Source organism: Ahaetulla prasina, chromosome 4 (genome assembly GCF_028640845.1).
Source record: "Ahaetulla prasina isolate Xishuangbanna chromosome 4, ASM2864084v1, whole genome shotgun sequence".
Taxonomy (NCBI): Eukaryota; Metazoa; Chordata; class Lepidosauria; order Squamata; family Colubridae; genus Ahaetulla; species Ahaetulla prasina.
This window is the reverse complement of record NC_080542.1, coordinates 145396949-145417986: the sequence shown is the minus strand read 5'-3', so window position 1 is coordinate 145417986 and position 21038 is coordinate 145396949. Positions and strand designations below refer to the sequence as shown.

General features: G+C 45.8%; 1 protein-coding gene and 1 long non-coding RNA gene across 4 annotated transcripts in view; one reads left to right on the top strand and one right to left on the bottom strand.

Annotated features, from left to right (window-relative positions):
* Window positions 1–16220, top strand: part of LOC131197237 (uncharacterized) — a 26042-nt gene extending 9822 nt beyond the window's left edge. Inside the window, exon 3 of the long non-coding RNA XR_009154915.1 lies at window positions 16103–16220. This is a non-coding gene — a long non-coding RNA (uncharacterized LOC131197237). The remainder of the gene's footprint in view (window positions 1–16102) is intronic.
* The window catches only part of GHRHR (growth hormone releasing hormone receptor), a 38492-nt gene continuing 33545 nt past the window's right edge, over window positions 16092–21038 (bottom strand). For 2 of the 3 annotated variants that reach the window (XM_058181032.1, XM_058181033.1), the window contains one exon: window positions 16092–21038. In XM_058181032.1, coding sequence (XP_058037015.1) covers window positions 20898–21038 — 141 coding nt within the window. In that variant the 3' untranslated portion in view covers window positions 16092–20897. The other variant, XM_058181034.1, reaches the window with a different exon arrangement.

Genomic DNA, 21038 nt, shown 5'->3' with positions numbered 1-21038 from the left:
ACCTCTCCCTTCTAGCCCTCATGATGCTACTTAGGTTACTTAGTTAGGTCATGAAACATCTGTTAGAAAACAACCAAGCTCAGAGAGCTTCAAGGACCCCACAACCTCTCCCTCCTCCTCCCCAAAACTCACTCCCTTCTAGCCCTGATTTTGTGACCTAGTTGGGTCTTGAAATGTCTGCAAGAAATCACCAAGCTCAGTGAGCACCAAGGACCCCACAGTCCTCCTCCTCCTTCTCCACAAACACCTCTCCCTTCTAGCCCTCATGATGCTACTTAGGTTACTTAGTTAGGTCATGAAACATCTGTTAGAAAACAACCAAGCTCAGAGAGCTTCAAGGACCCCACAACCTCTCCCTCCGCCTCCCCAAAACTCACTCCCTTCTAGCCCCGATTTTGTGACCTAGTTGGGTCTTGAAATGTCTGCAAGAAATCACCAAGCTCAGAGAGCATCAAGGACCTCACAGTCTTCTTATTCCTCCTCTTCCTTCTTCCTCCTTCCTCTTCCTCCCTCCCTTCTAGCCCTGATGATGTTCTCTAGTTGGGTTATGAAACAAATGCAAAAAAACAACCAAGCTCAGAGAGCATCAAGGACCTCACAGCCTTCTTATTCCTCCTCCTCCTCTTCCTCCTTCCTCTTCCTCCCTCCCTTCCTCCCTCCCTTCTAGCCCTGATGATGTTCTCTAGTTGGGTCATGAAATGCCTGCAAAAAAACAACCAAGGTCAGAGAACATCAAGGACCCCACAGTCTTCTTATTCTTCCTCCTCCTCTTCCTCCTCCTCCTCCTCCTCTCCACAAACCCCACTTCCTTCTACCACTGATGATGTTCTTGAAACATCTGCAGGAAAACAGCCAAGCTCAAGGACTCCCACAGTTCTCCTCCATTTGTTACCACCTTCACCAATGGTGTAAAATACGAGAAAACGAATAGAAGTCTGGGCGAATATCAGTAGCTCAGAGGAGAGCTGTGGGGGATCAGAATTCAAATGCTTGGCAATTGATTCATACTTACGACGTTTGTAGTGTCCCGGGATGGTGTCCTCCCATTTGGGGACCTTCTAAGAAGCAAAGTCAATGAGAAGAGCCAGATTTGCTTAAGAACCGCACAATTCACTTAACAACCGCAGTGGTTTACTTAACCACTGTGTGCCAAAGAAAGCCATATAAAGGGGCACACAACTCCCTTAACAAATGTCTTGCTTAGCGGTGGTAGTTTTGGGCTCAGTTTTGGTCAATAAGTCGAGGACTACCCGTCTATGACAGCCCATCTCAAACAAATATCTCTGGTCTGGACAGCTCACAAGAATAAAAAGGCTCCTGCGGGGTTCCTTTGATTTGGATTCCCCACCCTTGAGGAGCGGGTTGGATTAGATGACCTCAAGGATCCTTCTATCTCGAGGATTCTATGCCGTTTTGCTAGGCCTTCCCAGCATTCAGCAAAAGTCAAGGTGATGCTCAGAACAGATTTCGCTGGAATGCGAAGCACAGCCGAGATTTTTCTGCTGACATTTAAAATCAATTCTTGCTTTCGGGTTTAGAAGGGGTTCGGGTGGGGTTTTTCAAAATTATTATTCTTTCTCGTGCAGCTATTTAAGGCATGGGGTGTATATATATATATATATATATCATTGCTTGCTGAGAATTAAGTCTATAACAAACATTGATCAGGAACACACAAGCACCCAGACAGAAGCACAGAGAGCAGTAGGTTTGAAACATTTATTAGAATCGTTATTTTTTTGGTGGGGAGAGATTTTTCACAGAAGGAAATTTTTCAAGGAAAGGCACCAGAGCTTCTGACATACCTGCTCAGGGGAATAACAATGCTTCTTTTATTGACGCATTTCGATAACCAGAACTGTTTGCAGCTCATCTTTAATCACATAATGTGCCTGTAAAATGGCTGACCACTGCAAATTTAAGGACAATTGGAGGAGGAGGAAGAGGGGGGGAGGAGGAAGAGGGGGGGAGGAGGGGGAGGAGAAGGTAGTATGTGAAGACTGCTATCATGTCATCCCTAGTCCTTCTTTTCATTAGACTAGTGTAGGAAGTTAGCACTCACTCCTCTCCTAGGAGAATGAAATATTCCCAGATGGATAATTCTTCCAACACTAGACATACCCAGTTCCTGCAACCGTTCTTCGTATGTTTTAGCCTCCAGTCTCCTAATCCTCTTTGTTGCTCTTCTCTGCACTCTTTCTAGAGTCTCAACATCTTTTTTACATCGTGGCGAGTGTGCTCTTATGAAGCAGTGCTAACATTTACGTAATCTCGATTCTATATAATGCAGGCTAGTATTATTTTCATAGCCCATAAAAATAAAATTTGCAGAGGAGCAGAATTAGCTGGGGATTTTTTTTGTTTGTTTGTTTGTTTGGAGGGATGGGGAGCCTGCTTCATTTTGGCTGCATGGTCCCAGCAGTTCATGGCTTTAAGAGAAACTAGTTTGGCCGGTCTCCAAACTGAAAGAAGCAAGCAAAATTATCAGCCATAATTCAGCATCGGACTTAGGCTTGGAAACAGACTGGCAAGCATGTCAGATCACGTCCTCTGAAAAGTAGGTGACTCAATCTATATTGCTGCTGTGTTGTTTTTTTGTTGTTTGTTTGTTTGTTTGTTTTTCCCCACAGATGGAAACTTTCTACCCATTTTCCAACAATGCATTCATTTTGCCAAAGACGTTTATTTTGGCAAGTGAACTGAAAGATCCATCAGGAATTGAATTATCTTACCTTGGACACATGATGCAGACCCAGCTTTTTGAAGAAGGCTCTGATATTTTACCCTCCAGGCCTCCAATCACCCTCGTTGCTCTTCTCTGCACTCTTTCTAGAGTCTCAACGTCTTTTTTTGTATCATGGAGACCAAAACTGCATTCAGAATCCCAACTATTCCATCTACATGGAACCAGTGGCGGGTTTCTACTAGTTCGCTCCAGTTCGGGTGAACTGATAGTGGTGGCAGAAGGAGGTTCCGCCCACCCACCCAGACATCGACATGGATGCTCTGTGCATGCGCAGAAGGTTCTCTGCATCTGCAAAAGCACTGTGTGCAAGCTCACAGTTCCGAACCGATAGCGAAGGTAAACGGAACCCACTAATGCATGGAGCCCCATGCAGTGGGGTACCCCAGGGCCCTGTTTTAAGTTCAGTACTCTTCAATATCTTCACCAATGATTTAGGGATAGAGAGGGAACTCATCAATTTTGCAGATGACACAAAGCTGGTAGGAATAGCCAACACTCCAGAACAGGGGTCTCCAACCTTGGCAACTTTAAGACTTGTGGACTTCAATTCCCAGAGTTCCTCAGTCAGCTTCGTCCACGAATCTTAAAGTTGCCAAGGTTGGAGACCCCTGCTCCAGAAGATAGGCTTAAGATACAGATGGATCTCGACCGATTTGAATCCTGGGCCCTATCCAGTGGTGGTTCACACATATTCTTACCACTGGTTCACACACATATGCACCCCCCCCCCGTGTCTGCCTTCTCAAATGCGCGCCTTTGCTTTGCTCACATGTGCGCTTTCTGCTAAAGCGCCTGGCCTCGAAAACGTGGCTAAATAAGACGGCATTACAGCGAGGTGGGTGCCGCTACCAGCTCGCCCAAAATGGTCCAAACGGACTGAATACCACCTCTGGCCCTATCCGATAAAATGCAATTCAATGGTGAGAAAAGTATGGTTCTACATTTAGGTGAGAAAAACCAAACAGGTATATAGTATAGGTTATCTGGCTCAATAGTACTTAATTGTGAGAGGGAACTTGGAGTCCTAATGGACAATCACTTGAATGGGAGCCAGCCGTGTGCAGCAGCTACCAAAAAAGGCCAGGGCTGCATAAACAGAGGGATAGAATCAAGATCACGTGAAGTGTTAATACCACTTTATAATGCCTTGGAAAGGCCACATTTGGAATATAGCATCCAGCTTTGGTCGCCACGATGTGAAAAAGATGTTGAGGCTCTGGAAAGAGTGCAGAGAAGAGCAACAAAGATGATTAGGGGCTAAAACATACGAAGAACAGTTGCAGGAACTGGGTATGTCTAGTTTAATGAAGAGAAGCATTAGGGGGTGACATGATAGCAGTCTTCCAATATTTGAGGGGCTGCCAAGAAGAGGGAGCCAAGCTATTCTCCAAAGCACCTGAAGGCAGGACAAGAAGCAACAGATGGAAACCAATCAAGGAGAGAAGCCACTTAGAAATAAGGACACAACAACTGAAACAATTAATCAGTGAAATGACTTGCCTCCAGAAGTTTTGGATGCTCCGTCACTGGGAGGTTTTTAAGAAGACTTATCAAAGCAGGATAAAGAATTACTGTCACTCTATGTGTTCTTGATGCTATCCCTCAGTTGATGCAATCTAGGATTGCGTTGGCCTGTCGTGTCCCACTCCTCCACTGACGGCCGGGTCAGGGAAATCCAAATCAGGTGTGCCTCTGCAGCTCTGCCAAAGTCCTAGCAAAGTTCTCAAGGCAGGCAGGAGACCAGAAAGTGATTTCAGCAAGATAAGGTAGACTTTGCCTGACTCAGAGAATGCTAGAAAGCAGATCCTTTATATAGGCCATGGGGTGTGGCTCCATGACTCAGCACTTATCCTGGCCTGCCCCTCCCTTCCTTCTGTTGACGCCGCTTATCAATTCTCCTGACGCGAGGGTCACTCCAGTCTGCAGCTGTTGGTAATTGACCTTCCTCAGGCTCACATGCTGTGGGGGAGGGGGAGGGGTCTAGTTGCTCCGTTTGCCTGGGCATGGAGCCAGGGCTGGGGGCTGAAGGCGCTTCTTCCTCCTCAGCCTGTCTGGGCATGGAGCCAGGGCTGGGGCCGGGAGGCATGCTAGGACATTCCTCAGCGTTCGAAAGCAGATAAGAAGGCCCCGGCTGTGGGGAAAGCGGACGAGGCACAACATGGCCTTTTGGATATGATAACTGGCTCATGCTTAAGCGGTGATCCACTCGGATACCTAGTCTCCTCTCACGGTTCCTGTGACTAAGAAAGAGCTTGTAAGATTCTGCGCTTCTAGCCAACTTCAATGCAGGCAGTCCTCAACTTATAACAGTTCATTTAGTGACAGTGTAGGGTTTTCTGCCTCGGCAGGAGGTTGGACTAGAAGACCTCCAAGGTCCCTTCCAATTCTGTTATTATATTATATTATATAGTTCAAAATTGAAAAAAAGTGATTTATGACGAGTGGGTGGGATGCAACTGGTTAACAACCAGTTCGGTGAGCCCGTGCTTTGTGCAGCGTTCAAAATACAGCAATTTGAAGCTCAGCTGCTTACCTTCTAAGGCAGTCCTGGTCAGTGGAACAGCAGAGGAGTGGAAATCAAAAAGAAGGAAATATAGAACAGGATAGAGCAGAGGCTGTTGTTGTGCGGGGCCAGCTGATCATCGGAAGTACCGGTTTGCCTGAACCGGTCTTTTTTTTTTATTATTTGCATTTATATCCCGCCCTTCTCCGAAGACTCAGGGCGGCTTACACTATGTCAAACAATAGTCTTCATCCATTTGTATATTATATACAAAGTCAACTTTTATTGCCCCCAACAATCTGGGTCCTCATTTTACCTACCTCATAAAGGATGGAAGGCTGAGTCAACCTTGGGCCTGGTGGGGCTTGAACCTGCAGTAATTGCAAGCAGCTGCTGTTAATAACAGACAGACTTTAGTCCGTTGAGCCACCAGAGGTCTGAACCAGCTTAATCCCACTTCTGTTTATGACCAGTTTTCACACGACCGTTGTAGCAGCATCACTATGGTCATGTGATCAGAGTTCAGACGTTTGGCAAATGAGCCATATTTACGACGGTTGCAGTATCCCAAATTCACGTGAGCCCCTTTTGCGACCTTCTGATAAGCAAAGCCAATGGGGGAGCCAGATTCGCTCAACAACCACGTGACTAACGTAACCACCGCAGCGATTCGCTTAACAAATGAAGGGCAATAAAGGTCGCAAAATGGGGCCAAGCTCCCTTAACCGCTGTCTCGCTTAGCAATGGAAAATTCTAGGCTCAATTGTGTTTGTAAGTTAAGGACCACCTGTCAAAATAATCTGAGCCTTCCTTAGACGTCGATGTCCTTGTTTGGTCTACCTGATGGGGACGACCCTGGATGACAAGATCATGTGCCCTCCCCCCCTTTTAAAGTACCCCTTTAAGAAAGCACCTGAGGGCAGGACAAGAAGCAATGGGTGGAAACTAATCAAGGAGAGAAGCAACTTAGAACTAAGGAGAAATTTACTGACATTGAGAACAATTAACCAGTGGAACAACTTGCCTCCAGAAGTTGCGGACGCTCCAACACTGGAAGTTTTTAAGAAGATGTTGGATCACCATCTGTCTGAGATGGTGTAGGGTTTCCTGCCTGGGCAGGGGGTTGGACTAGAAGGCCTCCAAGGTCCCTTCCAACTCTGTTATTCTATTATAAAAGAAGAAAGACACACCAATAAATGGATGATAGATCATTGTTTGAGCTCTAAGCAACCTACAATCTTTGGCTTTCTCTAGATTATAGACTCCGCATAGCGATCTACAGGGAGCGGCATTTCTCTGTGTGTGTGTGTGTTGTGTTGTGTGTACGTGTGTGAGAGGGAGAGCAAGAAAAAAAGGCATTTTCTTTCTCCTTTTCTCTCTCTCTGTTGCTCTTCCTCTTCCTTTAATGGTCCTAATTTCCCAGGTGATAAATCGTAAGTAGCTTTTAAGCGCTGCCTAGGTTTTCATTTACCTGTCCACCCTCTAAAAGTCTGATGGAGGAGCGAAGCAGATGAAGAAGCAAAAAAAAAGAGAGAGAGAGAGAGAGGAGATTTTTAATAAAAGCGACTCTGTTGGAACGAGAGTCATTTCCTCTTGTCTCTGCCTGCCTGCCTCTTCTTTAATTTGATTTAATTTGTAGCTTGGAGCTGCAGAGCTTTTACCCGCCCACTTTTCCCCTCCCCGCCCCCCAACACCACCTTGGCATTTCCTTTTGTGAAATAGTCCTCGATTTATGACCATAATGGAACCCAGAAGTTGCTTTCTTCTGCTTCCACCCATTCTGGTTTCTTTTTTTTAAATTAAGGGTGGAAAGGAAGGCTGAAAAAGAGTTTCCTGCCCACTTGAGACAATCCCGAATTAGTACTTTGTAAAGACTCCGATTTAATTTAATTATTTTTTGGGGGGAGGGGTTCAGAAATCCCTTAAGTTACCAAAGCTGCACTGTTTGGCTTCCTCTCCGTGAATTCTCTTCCCTTGAATCCCATCACCTGGATGTAACACAGGTAGTCCTCGATTTACGACCATAGTCCAGCCCAACATTTCCGTCGCTAAGCATGACTGCTGTTCAGCAAGTTTTGCCCCATTTTATGACCTTTAATTGCCATAGTTATTAAGGGAGTCACTGCAGCTGTTAAATTAGTCACACATGTCTGAAGACACACACACCCTCCCCAGAATAAAATATTCTTTATTCTAAATAATAAAGAGACAGAATAAAATGTTTCCCCTAAATGGATATTATGCACCCATTCAGAAAGCTGGGCCACCCTATTCATAAGCAAAGAGCAGCTGGAAACTACTAATAAGCAATACAAAAGGCAAGGAGCGGAAACTGACAAGATTAGAGCTCAGATAAACAAAACACCTAGGATTTGCATTTTCTCTCTTGCCTGAGAACCAGCCATGACCGCTACATGATTCCATAGGAATCTAACAACAGGCATTAAAATATTAAAGGACCTATTGTTGCATAGAAACAGGCACCTCAATCACAAAACCCCAAAGAATGTATAAAGGCCAACTGTCCAGTCCGAGCTGAAGGAGCTTCTTCATTTTCAATACCATCATTCCAGACATTCTTCTAACTAAGCTAAACCAGCTACAGGTACCAGAACAGACTTGTAAGTGGATCACAAGCTTCCTAACAAACAGGAAGCAGCAGGTGAAGCTAAGCAAGATCACATCAAATACCTGTACAATTAGCACAGGGGCCCCCCAAGGCTGTGTGCTCTCCCCACTTCTCTTCTCTCTGTATACCAATGACTGCATCTTCAATGATCCATCTGTTAAGCTACTGAAGTTCGCAGATGACACAACAGTGATTGGTCTCATTCGCGACTATGATGAATCTTCATACAGACGTGAGGTCGAACGACTAGCCTTGTGGTGCAACCAAAACAATCTGGAACTGAACACACTCAAAACCGTAGAAATGGTGATAGACTTTAGGAAAAACCCTTCCATACTTCCACCTCTCACAATACTTGACAACACAGTATCAACAGTAGAAACCTTCAAATTTCTAGGTTCTATCATATCGCAAGATCTCAAATGGACAGCTAACATCAAAAACATCATCAAAAAAGGACAACAAAGAATGTTCTTTCTGTGCCAACTCAGTAAGCTCAAACTGCCCATGGAGCTGCTGATTCAGTTCTACAGAGGAATTATTGAGTCTGTCATCTGTACCTCTATAACTGTCTAGTTTGGTTCTGCAATCCAACAAGAAAGACACAGACTTCAGAGGATAATTAGAACTGCAGAAAAAATAACTGCTACCAACCTGCCTTCCATTGAGGACCTATATACTGCACAAATCAAGAAGAGGGCCGTGAAAATATTTACATATCCCTCACATCCTGGACATAAACTGTTTCAACTCCTACCCTCAAAACGACGCTATAGAGCATTGAACACCAAAACAACTAGACCCAAGAACAGTTTTTTCCCGAAGGCCATCACTCTGCTAAACAAATAATTCCCTCAACACTGTCAAACTATTTACTAAATCTACACTACTCTTAATCTTCTCATCGTTCCCATCACCCATCTCTTTCCACTTATGACTATATGACTATAACTTTTTGTTGCTATCATTAAGGGTTAAATTGCAACCTATGACCATCATTTGTGTTGTAAACGTTGTACCTTTGATGAAGTTTTTTTTTTCTTTTTCTTTTACGTACACTGAGAGCATATGCACCAAAACAAATTCCTTGTGTGTCCAATCACACTTGGCCAATAAATTCTATTCTATTCTATTCTATTCTTCTTTGAAGATGTTTCAAAGAAAAGCTTTGCTGGCTGAGGAATTCTGGGCGCTGAAGTCCACAAGTCTTAAAGTTGCAAGGTTGGAGACCCCTGACCTGGAGGACTGAAAATCTCTACAGATTTTTATAAAAGCCTATCTACTCTCAACCCTATTTTGACACACGTTGCTGTCACTAGTTTCTGGCTACCAAATAAACAGTCATCAGTCACTTTTTCCAGCGCTATAATAACTTCAAACGGTCACTAAACCAATGGTTCTAAGATGACGATTACCTATATTAGCCATGGTGGCGCAGTGGTTGGAGTGCGGTACTGCAGGCTACTTCTGCTGACTGCAATTGGGCAGTTCAAATCACACCAGGCTCAAGGTTGACTCAGCCTTCCATCCTTCTGAGGTGGGTTAAATGAGGACCCAGATTGTTGGGGGCAATAGGCTCACTGTGTAAACCGCTTAGAGAGGGCTGTAAAAGCACTGTGAAGCGGTATATAAGTCTTTTGCTATATGCAGCCTTAAATTAGGAGAAGCCAGGGGTGGGATTCAAAAATTTTAGCAACCGGTTCTCTGTCCGGTTGCTGGGTGGGCGTGACCATGCTGGGTGTGGCCTACTCATGCCACGGGAAGTGGGGGGTTTTGCCCCCCCAGACTCTGGAGGCTTTCCTTGAGCCTTTGGGAGGGTGAAAATGCCCCCCCCCCGGGCTCCAGAGGCCCTCTGGAGGCCGGAAATGGACCTGTTTCCAGATTTCTGGAACTTCTGGGAGGCCTGTTTTTCGCCCTCCCAGAGCCTCCGGGTGGGCCCTGCACCAAACGGGCTGCGTGGAGACTCCTGGGAGGGGAGGGGAGGTGTGGGGAGGAGCCAGCTAGTCCTTGCAACTACCGGTTCAGCAAACCAGATATAAATTAGCATCCGGTTCTCCCAAACCGGTCTGAACTGGCTGAATCCAACCCCTGTGAGAAGCCCTTTAACCAGTGTTTCCCAATCCTGAAAACTTTAAGACGTGTGGACTTCAGCTCCCAGAATTCTTTAGCCAACCTGCTAGCTGGGGGATTCTGAGAGCTGAAACCCGCGTGTCTTAAAGTTGCTGAGGTTAAGAAACACAGATTTGTTTATTGAATCTCTGTTTACTCATTTCGTATTTCTAACAAGTCACGTTCTGCTTGAATCCATTATACCAGCTACCAAGCCAGGCCACAATTTTGCAAAAAGAAATGCCAACAGGGGGAAAAAAAAAAAGGAGGAAAGACATTATGGGTATTCCCAGTTATGGAGCCCTAGAGTCCTCCTCTTCAATCCATTTTTCAAGCATCCGATGCTTGAAAAATTATTTTGCAAGAGCCGGTTTTATGTCAGTTGAGAGGGAGAAACAGGATAGCTGTCAACCAACAAAGCCATCTTTAAAGGATAGGTTGCCATCTAGTGGCTCTCTGCTTTATCTTTCTCAAAATCTCACCGGTCCAAGGATTCTCCTGGAAGACCATCGGTGGTCCCCAAACTTTGTGGTTAGCGGCCTGGCTGGGTGGGGGGAGGAGGAGAAGGCAACTGGGTGGTGTGAGTGATGGGCTGTCACACGCACACTCACACAGACACAACTCCACTCATGCAAGACGGAAGAGAAGATTTTGGGGCGCAGTTTTTGCAGTTCCTTCAGACTTCCCTGTGCCAAAAGGTTTTGCAAAGAGATGGGAGGCCAGAAGCAGCATGAGTTCAATTCTCTGAAGGCTTTCGATAGGATAGGATAGGATAGGATAGGATGGGATGGGGTGGGGTGGGGTGGGGTGGGGTGAGGTGGGGTAGGATAGGAATAGGAATAGGAATAGAAGAGAGAATAGAACAGAATGGAATGGAACGGAATGAAACAGAACGGAACAGAACAGAATAGAATATAGGAGAGAATAGAATGGGATAGAATAAGAAATAGAAATAATACAAATAGAAACAGAAATAGAAATAGAAATAAATAGAATAGCAACAGCAATAGCAACAGCAATAGGAATAAGAATAGGATAGGATAGGATAGGATAGGATAGGATAGGATAGGATAGGATAGGATAGGATAGGATAGGATAGGATAGGATAAATATAGTAGGTAATAGAATGGGATAGAATAAGAAATAGAATAGGAAATAGAAATAGAATAGGAATAGGAATAAAAGGAGATAGGATAGGATAGGGAACAGAACAGAACAGAAGAGAACCGAAACTTTATTGTTACATTAAATGTACACTAATCAGTATATATTAAATATGAAATGTATTGCATTCAGCTCTCCAGAAATAACTATTATGCATATACTCAAACACACACACACACATCAGGGATTCAAAAATTTTTACTACCAGTTCTGTGGGCGTGGCTTGGTGGGCATGGCAGGGGAAGGTTACTGCAAAATCCCCATTCCCTCCCGGTCAGCTGAGACTCGGGAGGCAGGGAATAGATGTGGGCGGGGCCAGACAGAGGTGGTATTTAGCGGTTCTCCAAACTACTCAAAATTTCCGCTACCGGTTCTCCAGAACTGGTCAGAACCTGCTGAAACCCACCTCTGATACACATATATGACAAAGGGAAACATCACAGTCTAGTTCAAACGTATACAGATACATTGGGGGCGGGGGAGGAAAGAATATTGTGAGTTTGCAAGAAGGATGGCATAGTGAACAAAGCTGTTCCAGAATCTGGTTGTCCTGCTATAGATACTCCGGAACCTCCTCCCAGACGGGAGCAACAGAAACAGACCGTAAATTGGCTGTGCGGGGTCTCTAGCAATGCTCTCAGCTCTAAGCACAGAGCGCTTATAAACAGAAGCAGAAACTTTGAGCATGGAGAAACCTTTGGGGCGCCGCTCGCACCAGTGTAGCTCTACATGTGAACAGTCAACTTCTCCCGCGATCCAGTTCTGTATCGGTCACGGCCTGGGGTTTGGGGACCCCTGCCACAGATTGTGCACTGAGGTGTTGTTGTTGTTGTTGTTTCTGGAGAGCCAATGACTTTGGGAATTGACAGAGGAGTGGAAGGGGAGTTGGGAGGGCAGTTGGGGCTCAGTTTGTTCGACAAACATCACCAAAAGCCCTTCACTGCGGCTCACCCACCTTGTTGTGACTCCAGCCCCCGAACCTGGCCTCATGCCCGAAAGTGACTCCAAGAGTGAGGGGGAAGGGCCGGTAAGGCTTATCTCGGGAGCACCAATTTCTTTGGCTCGACTCCAGGAGCCAGAACCAGACCAGTCGGAGGATGTAATGAGGCCGTCATCCCCTGATTCCTCCCTTCCCCAGGCTACGCCTTCAGACCCAGCTGATAATAATAATCAAGCTTGGCTTGACCCGTGCTTCAGAAGATTAGAGAGGTGGCGTCATCAAAAGGAAGGGTGGGGTAGGAGCCCCACCCCACAGGATATATAAGGAGCTTTGGGATTGCTCTCACTCCACGGGAAGCAAAAGTTTAGCTGAACCGTTTCAAAAAGAGCTGAAAGTCATGCTCCGTGAGTCATTTGTTTGAACTTTGGCAGGCAGCTGCGATTTCACTGCCAGGACTGATAAGAGCTGTGAATCCACTGGCTGAAGGCCAGCTCGTTAATCCGAAGTGGGGAAGGAGACAGAACACACCTGGCCAGAAAGGGGTGTGTGCAGACAACAGGGCTGAAGCAGCTGGAAGGGGCCAGCTAGGCAAAGTTGAGGCACCAAGGCAGAGGTGGAATTCACATAATTTTACCACTGGTTCACCGCACAGCGAAAATGTCAGCACCTGTGTGCCTTCTGCACACGTGCGCAGCCTTCCACGTATGTGCTTTGCTCTCTCACGCAGCTTGCACATACGTGTGCAGCTTAGAAAACGTGGCTAAATAGGACGGCATAGTGCCAGGGCAGGTGGGCGAGGTGTGGGCGAGAGCGGTCCCACCTGAAGGTCGCCACTACCAGTTTGCCCGAACCGGTCCGAACCGGCTGAAAACCACCACTTCACCACGAGAGCTGGAAGAAGCCACCTTCCACATCTGTGGGACCGGGTGCACGACGCTTTCCTGATCCTAGCAAGTTGGTTGATTCCAGGTGTTGCATCTGCCTGCTTGGGAAGAGACTTCATGTTGCCGCTTGTTAGCTACCGGCTCCTCCAGGAGCCAAATCAAAGGAGGAGGCATGGGAGTCAGGGCCAGTATCAAAGCAACCTGAGAGCTCCGAGGGGGAAGAGGGAATGGAGCTGGCAGAGAGAGAGAGAGAGAGAGAGAGAGAGAGAGAGAGAGAGGTGGAGCCTGGACCATCAGATGGAGAGTCAACAACACCCAGGTCTGGAGGTGGCTGATGCAGAAGAGGAACAGCTGGGTCCAGTGCCTGACACACGAATACGCAGAAGGCAGAGGAGAGGAGAGCAGTGGAAATCCGTGGGCTGGTCCTTGGGAAGGAAGAGCAGCTCCCAAGCTCCGTTTTTGCTAGCAAAGGGTTGCAGGAGGCCATTGCAGCTGGAAATGGTGCCCAGGAGCCCGTTTTTGCTGGCAAAGGCACCACAGGCCGATCCCTCAGTTTCAAGGGTGGCCCCGCGGGCCAGAATTAAGCACCCCGTGGGCTGCATCTAGCCCGCAGGCCTTGAGTTTGACACCTCTGCCACACAGCAAGCAAGGGGAGATCCAATGTTAAAAAGTTATGATATTTATGTAGTTACTTACTTGGTAGTTACTTACCAAGCATTATCTAAATTATATTGAAAGTAACCAAAACATCTTTACGATCCCCAAGGCATGTCACAGATTTTGAACACCCCTCATGTTTGGAAATTGATAGCTGAAAAATTTGACACGCTCTAAGAGTTCAGGCCTGCTGGAAGGAGCTACACCTGGGTTTTGTGACCTTTTCTGCCCCGGTTGTAAATCACATGGTTGTTCAGCAAATCTGGCCTTCCCAAATCATTGTGCTTCTCAGAAGCCAGCTGGGAAGATCACAAATGACCCTAGGATGCCACAACCATCATGTTTTCAGGTAGTCCTTGACTTACAACCAGAATGGAGACCTGTTCTGACCCCCTCGCCTCAGTCCAAGCGATGACTTAATTAGCCGGCAACTATCAGCTCTGGCAGCAAACTAGCAAGTGTCTGCCAAGTGTCTCTGTTATCTCCCTTGATGCCGATGAGTCAACAAACAGTACTTCAGCTCTAGTTAAGCAGTTGATCTGCTTGCCACGGAGTGGTATAGCAGCCCTTGCTGGTTTTATATCCTGTGGGGTGTGGCTCCATGACTCAGCACTTCCTAGGTCTGCCCCACCCCTGCTTCTGTTGTTCCCGCCTCTCCTGCCTACGAAACCTAGGGTCCAGCCAGGCCTGATTGCCATCAGCCGGGTCTGGAGGCGTGACCTGGGGGGGGGAAGAGTCAGGGGATGGAGGCCTCGTTATCTCCTCCACCCGGTCTGCCTCTGGCTCCTGGAGCTGAGCCAGGGAAGCCGGTGTTCCCGAGGTAAGTCCTAATGGCCCTTCCCCCTCACTTTCCAAGTCACTTTCTGGCAGGGGGCCCGGCTTGGGGGGTGCAGACACAACAAGACCATAATATCTGTTGCTAAGCAATATGTTTTGCCCCATTCTACAACTTTTTTTTTTTTGAACAGTTGTGAAGTGAAACACTGCAGTTCTTAAGTTAATAACCTGGCTTGTCAGACCTCCAAAGGGGATGACATGAACCACACGACACTCATAAATGCAAGACAGTTGCCAAGTATTTGGATTTTGATCACGTGACCATGGGGATGCTGCAAGCGTCGTAAGTTTGAATAACGGTCGTAAGTCACTTTTTTCAATGTTGTAACTTTAAATGGTCACTAAACAAATTGGCAGGGGAATTCTGGGAGTTGAAGTCCATCTATCTTAACGTTGTGAAGGTTGAGAAACTTTGTTGAAACAGCTCACAAGACCGATTTATCCAAGACAACACACCACCAAGTCAGTTGTTGGTTCACTCTCTGTTACAACCAAGTTTGAAGTTGGCCGAATTCAATTCTGAGCTCTACTAAAGGCAGCAGAATTTCTCTTTTGAGAGGTGGGGGGTGGAAAGGCTTATGTGTGCATGATTAGATCAATGTTTATAGAATAATGGAGGGGACCTTGGAGGTCTTCTAGTCCATCTGCTGCTCAAGATCCTATACAATTTGAGACAAGTGGCTGTCCAGTCTCTTCTTGAAAACTTCAAGTGATGGAGCACCAGTGGTGAAATCCCAATTTTTTTTACTACGGATTCTTTGGGTGCGATTTGATGGGTGTGGTGTGGCTTGGTGGGCATGGCAGGAGAAGGATGCTGCAAAATCTCCATTCCCACCCCACTCCAGGGGAAGGTTACTGCAAAATCCCCATTCCCTCTCCACTCCTCGAGGAAGGATATTGCCAAACCTCCATTCCCTCCCCACTCTGAGGCCAGCCAGAGGTGGTATTTGCCGGTTCTTCGAACTACTCAAAATTTCTGCTACCGGTTCTCTAGAACCGGTTAGAACCTGCTTGATTTCACCACTTCTGGAGGGAAGTCGTTCTACCGGTTAATTGTTCTGACTGTTAAGAAGTTTCTCCTTAGTTCTAAGTTGATTCTCTCCTTGATGAGTTTCCACCCATTGCTTCTTGTTCTACCCTCAGGTGCTTTGGAGAACAGCCCGACTCCCTTTTCTTTGTGGCAACCCCTGAGATATTGGTACACTGCTATCATGTCTCCCTTAGTCCTTTTTTTTATTAAACTAGACATACCCAGTTCCTGCAATTGTGCTTCATATGTTATTGTCTCCAGGCTGTTAACCATCTTAATTGCTTTTCTCTGCACTTTTTCCAAATTCTCAACTTTGCAGTGACTAAAAGTGGATGCTGTATTCCAGGCGTGGTCTTACTCAGGTTTGATAAAGTGGTACTAATACTTCACATGATTCCCCTAGAATACAATTCTATGCTACTTGAAACACACAAGTTAAATTGTGCCAAATTTTTACAGGCAAACTCACACCCAGCCACACCCAACATTTCTCTATGTTCAGATGGGTTTATAACAATCTGGACCTTATCAAGCTGTTAGTTCTAACACAACAGGGTGGGGGGAAAAATAATCATATTAAAGTTGGGTAATTTCTCTTTGCAGGACTGAAAACTCAATTAATTGCTGAAGGGCATAGATTTAATCTGGACAAGTTCCCTGAATTAATTCTTGTTCCTTCGACTTCAAAGCCGCATTAAACAAGAGCCAGGAAAACTTCATTATTTTTTTCCTTCAAGATAATTACATGAATATGATCAATCTAACACTTTCCGTCAGCCCAATTTACACTGTGATCTTCCAGGCATCCATAGATGTCAATTTTCCACCTTTTCAGTTGTGATTAGTGGCTGCATCCCCCCTGTAAACAAACAGGAATTTTCTGGAGGACACTCAAGGATGAAGTTTCCATAACAACTTGGAGATTGCAACCCATCAAATCAGACGTTAAGAAGATACACCAGTTGCTTCTTCACACTAAGAGTTGGTTATTCCGCACATAATGAGTGAGAAACCACACAGGGTGATCCAAATTGTGGAAAATTTATTCATTTTAAGGCAATATGCTCACAAAGAATGGGGCTTCTTGACTTCATTTCTAGATGTATTCTTAACATTGGCCCATCCTAATCCCCCAAATTCTTCACAATGAAGCAAAATTTCAGTAGATCACAGCTCTAATTGGAAGGGTCCTAGGTGTTCTCTGAGCTTGGTTGTTTTCTTGCAGACATTTAATGACCCAAGTAGGTAACATCATCAGTTCCAGGAGAGAGACTTTTTTTATAGCCCCTACCGTGGTGATGTTACCTAGTTGGGTTATGAAACCTGTGTAACTAAACAACCAAGTTCAGAGAACAACGAGGACAGCACAATTTTTATTCTTCTTCTCCTTCTTCTCTTCTTCTTCTTCTTCTTCTTCTTCTTCTTCTTCTTCTTCTCCTTCTTCCCTTCTACTCCTCCTTCTTCTCCACTCTGCACACTCCACTCCGTTGTCGCATTGATGATGTTTCCTAGTTGGATCATGAAATGTCTGCAGGGAAACAACCAAAAGAGAAGGACCCCACCGCCTCCCCCCACAACCCCTCCTCTTCCTCTGCACACCATACCCCCTTCTAGTATTAATCATATTACCTAGTTGGGTGATAAAACATCTGCAATCTAACCACCATCTGCAACATAACCACCAAGGATCCCACAGTCATTGCCTTCTTCTTGCTTTCCTCTTCCTCCTTCACTTCGCACACCCCTCTCTCTTGTAGCACTGATGATGTTCCCTAGTAGGGTCATAAAGCTTGGAAAACACCAAGGGCTCCACAATTCAACCCTGAGCTTGTCCTCCATCCTTATCTTTTGTTGCCCCAAATCTTGTCCGTGTTGAGTCTCAACCTACAGAGATGACCCAGTAATCTTTTGACTTGGTTTCTGAAACCTTCTAGGAAAGCTTTGGAGAAGGCAAGAGACCAGAAGAATTTAAGTCTCCATGGGGGTCATGTTATGGTGTGCATGACTTCTTTCTGCCCTGCAGTATACATTTATGGGACTCAAGATTTCAGATTGTTACGCCATCTTTGTTTATCTGTCGCCAGGAGCGACAATATTTAATCTACAAAGGAGACCATGTAAGTTGACCATCTTACGTTCAACTTTTGTTTCACATTAAATGGACCCCTCGTGTCCATCCTAATGAAACACAGATAGCCCTTGACTTGTGACCAGTCACTTTTCTGCTGCACATTTAAATGCTTGTAGTGTTCATTCTAATGAAATAAAGGTTGTCCTCGACTTACGATTGGTCGCTTAGTGAACATTCAAAGTTATGACGGGCCCCAAAAAGGGTATTTATGACCCGGTTACAAAGTTCCAATATCCACCTCTCTGGCCAGTCCTATGGCCTTTGCAACTGGCCTATATTTACATCCTGCAGTCACATGACCACAATTTACGAAAGTTTGAACCAAAACAGATATACGTACTTCTGATTTCCAGCAAAACTGTCCAGAGCAAACAATGGGTTCGCTTAATGACCTTGCTGTTTACTGAATAATCATGATTGTTGCTTTACCATCAGTGCAGTCATTTAACAACCACCACAGAAAAGATGATAAAATTGGATCGGTTGTCTGATGATCTGCTTTACGACTGTTGCGATTTATGACTGAAAGTCAATGACAATCATAAGTTGAGGACCATCTGCAGGGCTGTCAGGGCTGTCCGCCCCGACTTGAGGAAGGGGGTCAGCTGTTTCACACCTTTTTTTTGTATAACCTGCCTGTGACTGAAATTGTGAGCTTTTATTTGATCGTTTCCATTAAAACAAAAAATTTCCAAAGTCGGCAACTTCTTAAGAAATGTGGACTTCCAATATTCCCCAGCCGGGGAGTTCATGGGAGTTGAAGTCCGCAGGTCTTAAAGTTGCCGACTTTGGAGATCCCTGCATGAAACAATGAGCATCATTAATAAACTCGGTCCTTCCTGCGTGCCCTAATATACTTTTAAGCTGGCACGGAGGGTTATTTTTTGATGCCACCGGTTTCATGCATTTTATAACATTTAGCCATCCAAAAAGTAACACAGCCTTCATTGTTGAAACACGACTACACAGAAGCAATTCCTAATGCAACGGCGGTTTTCAAGATACGCCAAGGTGATGGTGCTTTACCAAAGTACCTGTAGAGAGCAATAATAAGAGAGCAGAGGCCCATAGAAAGCAATTACACAACCGTTGAGTTCACTAAGGATTGTTTGGTGGGAGGGGGGGAGACAGGCGAGGAATATTGAACAAGGCAACGGGTGAGCGTCTTCACGTGGTTAAAACACAACGCCAAAACGGTCCGAACACAACCAGATTGTCTACTACGCATATAACTAAGGCCACATTTTTTTTTTTTTTAGAGGGTTGAGCAAAGCATATCGGTAGCCCTCGACTTGCAACCATTCGTTTAGTGACTGCTCGAAGTTACGGCGCCACTTTAAAAAGTGGCGGATGGCTGTTTTTACGCAACGTTAAAAACGGCATCCCCGCAGTCAAAATGGGGATGGCGGCATCAGAGGTGGCATTCAGCGGGTTCGGACTGGTTCGCCCAAACTGGTAGCGGAAATCGCAGGTGGGCCAGTCCAACTGCCCGGCTCTATGCCGTACTATTTAAGCACATTTTTGAGGCTTAAATGCGCAGAAGACCAGGCGCGTGCTCACATTTGCGAACCGGTAGGGATATACCACGCCTGGCTGGCATGTATTATGGTTGCTATATCCCGGGTGGGAGAGGAGTCAAATAATCTCATTTTCCGAACCTTCCGAAGTTCGAACCGACTTTGCTCTGTCAAGCAAAGTCAGATTCACTCAACAACCATGTTACAATCTTAAATATAGCTATTCACTTAACATCTGCGGGGAAAAAAGGTTTTAAAATGGGGCAAAACTCACTTAACAATTAGCTTGCTTAGCAACAGAAATTTAGGGCACAATTTTGGTTGTAAGTCGAGGACTATTCTGTCTGATCCTCTGCCCTTATATTTCCAGCTCAGACTGGCAGCTACACTAAAGGAGGGACCGTTTCAAATTTTTACCGCTGAATGCTGAGCTTCTAATTACAGATAGTTCTCTAATTACGAGCAGAATTAGCACCAGAATTTCCATTACTAAGAAAGGGGGTTGCTAAGTGAGCCATACTTTTTTTTTTTTTATGAACATTTTTTTTGCCACAGATGTCACACAAATCATTCTAGCTGTTCTAGCACGGTCATTAAGTGAATCTGGCTTCGCCCATTGACTCAGCAGGGAAAGTTGCAAAGGGCGATCACATGTCCCCAGAGCCCCTGCATCCGTCATCAATACACGGTTGTCCGGTGCCCGAATTTTAATCGCGTGACCATTGGGAATGCTGAGACGGTTGTAAGTGCGGGGACCAGCTATAAGCCAATCTTTTCAACGCTGTCATTAAACGAATTTTTGCAAAAGCAAGGGCTCCTTGTAGTCACATTACGTTGCGCCACAGAGAAATATACTTCTTATTATATTAAGAAGGCAAGGGGTGCGGAGGAGAGTACATTTGCAAACGCGCGCACACCCTGCACAATATTTAACATATCACTTAACATCGAAAATGGGATGAGGTGATTCCGTCGTTGATGGCAGCTGCAGCCTTGAAGAAATCGCGATAGATCTCCGAGCTCGGAGGGCAGAATCTTGGTGCAGATTTGTACTTTTGCTATTCACATGTTTAGTGTTGATCAACCTTAGCCGCTTGAAGATATTTGGACTTCAGCTCCCAGAATTCCTCAGCCAGCATGCATGGACTTCAACTCCCAGAATTCCTCAGCCAGCCTGCATGGACTTCAACTCCCAGAATTCCTCAGCCAGCATGCATGGACTTCAGCTCCCAGAATTCCTCAGCCAGCATGCATGGACTTCAACTCCCAGAATTCCCCTGCCATCATGCATGGACTTCAACCAGGCGTGGGATTTCATCAGGTCCAGACCAGTTCGGGCGAACCTGTAGCTCTGACGATCAGGTCAGCCCCACCTGCCCGCCCCTTTACTGCCTTTTACTTACCTTTATCTTCTCAGCTGATTGGCGTGGCAGAGAGCAGATTGCCGCGCCTCAGCTGTGTTACTCCCAAGTGGTAACACCGAAGATTCGTATTTGTAAAACTGCACAGGTGCGCGAAGGTCACGATCGCCGAACCAATCGTTAAACTGGCAAGCAACCCATCACTGACTTCAACTGATTCCCGGAATTCCTCAGGCAGCATGCATGGACTTTAACCCCCAGGATTCCCCTGCCATCCTGTGTGGACTTCAGTTCCCAGAATTCCCCAGCCAGTCTTGCCGGCTGGGGAATTCTGGGAATTGAAGTCCACCCATCTTCAAGCGGTCAAGGTTGAAAAACGCTGGTCTCAATTAATTCTTAGATGTCAAGTTTGTCACTTTGATCCCGGAGCTGGGGGGGACCGTCCATTTGGTCGTCTTCTTCTTCCTCCTAGAAGGCATCATAAATTCATAATTGTTGCCTCGCCATTTCCGGCAAAATTCTGTCTGTAC